Below are 7,172 nucleotides of genomic sequence, written 5' to 3'. Positions count from 1 at the left end.
TATTATCAAGATTTCACCATTCTATAATATCAATGCCAGTTGCCTTGGCAACCCTACCAGAGATAGGAATAGAAACAAAAGACAAGTATGTTGCAAAGAGGGGGGAAAATTGTGTGGTAAATCCCATGCAAATAATTTCCATCGAGTCTCATTCGAAAATTATTTCCGGCTTCTAGTTTTCGACAGTCTGGTTAATCGTCAAAATGCACGTAGTTAATTTTTTTTAAAGTTTCCGAAGACTTTAGTCCTTGCAAAAACTAACATCTTTCTTGTAATATTTTTTTTTATCAAGTCTAGTGGCGAGAAATTCACCTCTTAAAGTAAATAAGTGGAGAATTCAAAGTTCGAACTTCGATCCCTACACACCACAATAACCCTACCAACGCGCGAACTTTCTTGTAGAGTTTAATATGTCATTAGGATGCATTCAAATTAAGGTATCTTAATATTAGCACGTTAATCTTGATGTGGAGTATCGAATATTTTTAGATGAAATTTATCACCATATTTAGTCCATCAACTTTAAAATAATATGTAACTTATCCATGAACTTGTCAATTAACATGGATTCTTTATGAACTTGTCAATTAACATGGATTCTTTTACAAATCAGAAGAACTAAATCATGTTTTAATTAATAAAAGCAAATAAAGAGAATGTGAATGAAAAGTAAATATTATGACGTATAAGGCAACTTAGTTGATACATATTCTTTTTTTTTTTTTTTGAAAGGTAGTTGATACATATTCTTAAAAACCTTATTATATTTTATGAAATTCTCGGAATAATATATTTTTTTGTAAATGGATAAGGGAATATATCTGTGGGAGTGAGAGAGTTAGTGGCATTCCCTATTATGAAAACTGTGGCTTCCTTTTTTTAAACTTTGTATATATTTTTTTCTTTTAATTTTGCTTTTTTGGGCCTATAAGAAGGCAATTTCACATTTTCTAGTGTCATCCACAAACTCACAAGTCACAAACCATTTCCTCCATTGTGAGAGTTTGTGTGTGTGTCTTCTCTTCTTGTGTGTGTAAGGCTTAGTATTACAATTACAAAGACACACACACACACTTAAGGGAGTTAGATATGGCTGATACATGTGATAAAATGAGCAAGGGGCTACGTAAAATTAAGCCTTATCTTGCTATGGTGTCCCTTCAATTTGGCTATGCAGGAATGTACATCATCACTATGGTTTCATTCAAGCATGGCATGAGTCATTGGGTACTCTCTGTGTACCGTCATGTTATTGCTACTATCTTCATGGCCCCTTTTGCCCTAGTCCTTGAAAGGTCCTTATTCTCATCTACCTCATCACTATATTTTTTTTTTTAGACACCATGTTGAAACTTCACTAGGGTTACTAAGTCAAAACACCAATGACATGTTGAGACTATCTTTGGTTGAGGCCAAACCCTTCACAACTAATAACACATGTTTTATAATATATAGTTTTGCATGTGAAAAACCATTATTTGGACAAAATAATTATTTTAAAAATCATGCTATAAAATATCACACAAAAGCACATATTTTCTTATTCTTTACCTATGCTAGCTATAATATTTTAATTTAATGTTTATTGATCATCAACTTATTATGGTTTGTTGAATCTTATTTTACAGAAAAATTAGGCCAAAGATGACACTCCCTATCTTTTTGAGGCTTGCGGTTCTTGGTTTCCTTGAGTAAGGCTCTTCAATTCCTCTCCTCCATTTAATTATCACTATATTCTTGGGTATATCGAATCCTACATTTTGTCTGTTTATATTAGTTTCATGTCTCTTCATGGGCCCTTGTTAAAACTATATGAAATACACATCCATGCATGCCTTTATGGCTTATACACACTCTTTATAAATAGTATTCATTATCATGTTGGGTAAAACCTCAACATGATAGATACTAGCTACTTGTGTTTTTTTATATGTTTGAGAGTTGAGTTTTTAATGACCATGTATATATATATCTTGACATATATTTGAATTTTAAAAAAAAATGAAGAATACATGTGATAAATAACTATGCTATCATATTTCAAATCACCATTTTAATTGATTTTAAAAACATTTCATAATTTTATAAATTTAGAAATAAAAAAATAAATGAGTCCAAAGATAAGGTCATCAAAATCCTTGTCTAATTAGGCCTCACCGAATGAGCTTCATGATTAAATGATATTGCAACTTAGTAACTAAAAACGAATCGAGACATATAATATTATTTTATGGTTCATCCAACTCCTTAAAATACGAAAATTTTATCAGAAGTTAACTTTCGATAAAATACACCATTTTGACAACTTCGTAAGCATATGTGGGATGACAAGAGTAATCACCTAGTATTTTATTAGATCACGGTGTATTTTTAGACTTTATTCTTTCGATATTTTTGTTTTTTATATTTTATTATATTTTAAGCTTATTGAATAAAATCAATAAGCTTTATGTAAAAGGAGATCATAGTTATGTATTTGGGATTAACTTTGGGTAGATGTGTTGCTTGCTCTAGTAACTAATTGGTTATTTTATGTATGAATATTAAAAGCCAAATAATTAAAATTAAAGAGTTTATCGTGCATACGTAATCCATAATCTCCAAATTGGGAGAAATATGCGACGACAAGACAATGGTGCTACTGCTTCATATTTTGTCTTAGCTAATGCTTCATATTGTCGTGTCATTTCTAGTGGACACATCATATGGAAGCAATTAACTTAAGCTACCCACCACAAAAATAATCAACAAAATCAAGTTGTGTAATTGAGAAATATTTTTGCACCCACCGACAATATTAATGTTAAACACGTGTTTTCAATACAACTTAATTAAATATTTGTAAAAGAAAACAAAAACTCCATATCCTACTGATTTGTATTATCATTATTATTACCACTTTTTAGTTTCATAGTATTATTAAGAAAGGAGAAATTTAAAATAATAGTCTTTGTAAATGCATTATTCATGCTTTTAGTCTATATAACAAAAAGAACTTGGCGTGTTTGTAAAAGAAAATTATTCCTATGTATTCATTAAAAATAATTTAAGATTGTTTATAGACAATAATTCATGATAAAAGTGTCGTTTTTTAAGGTAGATAAAATTGTCGTTTCTATCAAGAAAACAAAAGATTTTAGGTAGATAAAATTGTCGATTCTATCAAAAATAAATAAAAGATTTTAGGTAGATAAAATTGTCATTTCTATCAAAAATATAAAAGATACAAGTGTCCTTATGGGTTCATATGATGAATGTTTTAGGCTTTTAGCTTTTAACGCAATTCATTCATAGTAATTAATTTGTTTGTTATTTTAATTAATCCTATCCTATGAAAAGACGTTTAAAAACAAGAGTCATATTAAAATATTTTTAGGTGAATATGGTCTGAATAATAATGTCATCAATTATTGAACGTGTATTTTATAAACCTAAAATATTAAAATAGAACTCTTCATTTCTTTTAAAGAAAAATAAAAAATCCTCATAATTTAGTACTACATTTTTTTGGTGAATATATAGTACGAACTATATTTGAGGATTCGTTACTTTAATTTCGGATGGGCTTAAAAATCTAAGTACATATTGATGAAGAGCATCAAAGCTAGAAACTCTAAGGAATCTATCATCAACCCAAATTAGAAAATTAGGCACACATCTTTTGTACTTTGAGATATACCTTACTTTATAAGTGATAACTAACTTTTATTTTCATAGATTTTGTTTGGACAAGATTGTATAAGAAGATTGTATAAGAAGTTACTTGTATGATTTTTTTTAAGGATATATATTACATATTATATAGTATTTTATTTTATGGAATTTGTATTCTAATAATTTAATTTGTTTTAAACAGGCCAGTGCTTGATCAAAATTTGTACAACTTGGGAATGAAGAACACATCAACAACGTTTGCATCTGCCACTGTTAACATTCTGCCAGCAATTACTTTTATAATGGCAATCATTTTCAGGTGACTTAAAAGCTTCAATCACTTCACCATAATATTAATTATAATGGAAGTGTGTGGGCTTAAGTAAACACAAAAAAGCTAGTTGCATTTATGGCTAGAGTCCAAAAATATATTGAAAGTGCATTGTAGTTGATGGAGTGAATAATCAAAATTTTGGCCCTTAGCTCATTTAAATGAAAAAAATAAATAAATGATTAATAGGTTAAGTACATTCATGATTTTTTTTATACATGTACATGTAACATCAACTTTTCTTATCGTCTAAAGTGTCTTTCTCATTTCAAGAGAATTAAATCTAAAACTATGCTTGAAATCTTTAAATGTGTATTTTATTGGCTAATTAAATTAATCCTCAAGTTAGATTTTTATAGGATTAAGTTGATCAATAAAATACACAATGAATTTGAAGACAAATCATGGCAAATAAAATTTTCATTCTTATGAGATTAATATAGAAAAGTTATCTTCTAGACTTAATAGGAACAACAGTAGCTATATTGTGTCATATTCACGGTACTCTTTAAGAATATGCTCATGCATGTACTTGTCACACGCAAAAAAATAAAAGAATATGTTCATTTTTTTTTTTTTTTTTGTACAAAGAATATGTTCATGTCTAAGAAAAAGTTTATATTTTCAGAAGTTATATTTATGAAACAAAAAATAAAATTTCAAGGTGCATCGTGTCATTCACTCGAGAATTCAAACTTGAATTTCTGCTCGAATAATCATTGATCAAACTTTACCCAAATTTCAAACTATCAGAATCTTTAATTAACTTTGTGATTTATTTGAATGCAGGTTAGAAACAGTTAACTTCAAAAAAATTCACAGCATAGCAAAGGTAGTTGGAACAGTACTAACTGTATCAGGAGCAATGGTTATGACATTGTACAAAGGACCTGCCTTTCAAATCATCAAGGGACAATCATCAAACCAGCATGAAAGTGGAACCACAGAGCCAACTGAACAAAACTTTGTGCTTGGCACTATAATGCTCATTTCTAGTTGTGGCGGTTGGGCTAGTTTCTTTATCTTGCAAGTACGTATACTTAATTAATCACTAACCATACATACCCTAACACTTTATTTATATTCAGATATTTTTCAAGTTTTTTGGATTTTATGTAGTAGTAGTAGGTTTGATCAATTTGAAAAATCATCTCACCAATAAGAAATATAATAAAAAAAGTATAGTGACAATGGTTAACCATCGTCACTAAAACGTTTTAGTGACAAATTTATTTTTACCAGTGTCACTAAAACGTTTTCGCGACAAACTTATCTTTACCATTGTTACTGAAACGTATTAGTGACAAATTTATCTTTGTTACTAATTTTATTTTTTTACAAGAAACTAAGGCTAATTAAATCAATGGAAAATGTGTATGAACTAATAATATACCTTGTGAATTTCAGTCTTTTACTCTAAAGATGTACCCAGCAGAGCTCTCAATGACAGCTTGGATTTGCTTTTTGGGTATCTTTGAAGGTGGAATTGCAACTCTTATATTTGAACGTGACTTCAGTGTTTGGGCCATAGGTTTTGACTCTAGGCTTCTTGCATGTGTTTACTCTGTGAGTACATTTTTTTTATCATTAATTAGCTTAATTAAACTAACAAATAAAACCATTAAGGTGATTAATGATCCAATTTGTGATTTGTAGGGTATTGTATGCTCTGGAATGGCATACTATGTACAAGGAGTTGTGACAAGAGAACGTGGCCCTGTGTTTGTTACTTCTTTCAGTCCTTTATGTATGATTATCACAGCTGCATTGGGTTCCATTGTCTTGGCTGAGCAAACACATTTGGGAAGGTATACAATGTTTGAATTATTATTTATATTTATATATACCACATCAATTTTCAATTTAAATGATCAAATTACATGTCCTTATTGTGTATATTGAAATTGAAAAAGGGCCCATCACATATGTTTATGGTGGGCTGGCCCACCATAAACTTAGTAGCTAATTATTTCATTTAAATGGTTTTGACCTAAATAGCACTCAAGGTCGTGTTAAAGACGTGTATAACACCGACATGTGTTGTTACATTAAATACTTCCATTTTCTCATGTTATTGTTAGTGTTTATATGTTAGTGATGATATCATGTTGTCAATGTATTTTTTTTTTTTTTTTGAGAGAACATGTTGTCAATGTATATACCTTTGTTTTACATGTCTTGAACTATATTAGACTCGTGCACTCCTCAACTTATAATATCTTTATGTTGGTCCAATCAAAAAGTGATACAACAAATAAGAGACATATACTATTGCCACTTACAATAAATATATGTACAATTTTTATTCATGTGTCTTATTTTGATTAGATTAAAGAGAATGAGGTGTATAAAGAAAACATGTAATGTCAATTCTTTAGAAATTTAAAGTAGCATATAAAAACAAAAGCCAAAATTCAAATGTGTTGCTAATTGAACTTTTTCTATGTGATGTGTAGTATAATTGGAGCTATTATCATTGTGTGTGGACTTTACACTGTGGTATGGGGAAAAAGCAAAGATAGTGTGAATACAATTGATGCACCAAAAAGTGAGGGACAAGAATTGCCAATTAAGGATGGTACAAAAACAGGGTCAGATGTTTTTGAAAGTATTGAGGTCAATGTTCCTAAAGACATGAATGTCAAACCATGAGCAAGATCATAGTACCTTTAAACTTAACATCACAAATTTTCCTACTTAAATGAAATCAAGAGAGATTTTGTGCACTTGTACTAATCTTTCCCAGTGCCCTTACGGCTTCACTTTTTGTTTAACTTTACTTCTATGTTTCTGAAACTAAAGAGTATAAATAAAGTAATGTTTTTATCCCTATTTTTATGGTTTCCTTTCTCATTATTTTATTTACATATATGCCAAAATAAATATGTGGTTGATCGGTTAAAGTAATTGAATTCAAATGGTTAAAGAGTTTCAGTTAAGAATAAATCATTCGAAAGGATATGAGTTTAAATCGTTTTTGAAATAATTATTGATTCAATTTAACTTATTTCTCAATCAAACTCCAAACTACTAAAAGCACCTACCTCTACAAACCAAAGGGTTAAGCTTCGGAAAAAATATGTGATTGATCTTAGTAATAAAAGATTAGAATACCTTAAACAATATTCATAATTTGAACTTAATAGAAAAAAGTTAGAATTAGCATATTTATATGAAGATACTAATT

The 7,172-nt window shown here is 29.2% G+C and overlaps 1 protein-coding gene across 1 annotated transcript; it reads left to right on the top strand.

The window, feature by feature from the left end:
* Positions 1 to 958: 958 nt before the first annotated feature.
* LOC146953214 (WAT1-related protein At1g44800-like) lies at positions 959 to 6,817 on the top strand. Its single transcript, XM_085708419.1, has 7 exons — positions 959 to 1,295; positions 1,629 to 1,691; positions 3,857 to 3,973; positions 4,775 to 5,015; positions 5,393 to 5,551; positions 5,642 to 5,793; positions 6,442 to 6,817. The coding sequence occupies exons 1-7, from the start codon at positions 1,090 to 1,092 to the stop codon at positions 6,635 to 6,637; spliced, it is 1,134 nt and encodes a 377-aa protein (XP_085564545.1). The 5' UTR covers positions 959 to 1,089; the 3' UTR covers positions 6,638 to 6,817.
* Positions 6,818 to 7,172: the final 355 nt, after the last annotated feature.

This window comes from Medicago sativa, chromosome 1 (genome assembly GCF_051527215.1).
Source record: "Medicago sativa cultivar Bolivia chromosome 1, Bolivia_mono, whole genome shotgun sequence".
NCBI lineage: Eukaryota > Viridiplantae > Streptophyta > Magnoliopsida > Fabales > Fabaceae > Medicago > Medicago sativa.
This window is presented reverse-complemented; position numbering and strand designations above follow the sequence as displayed.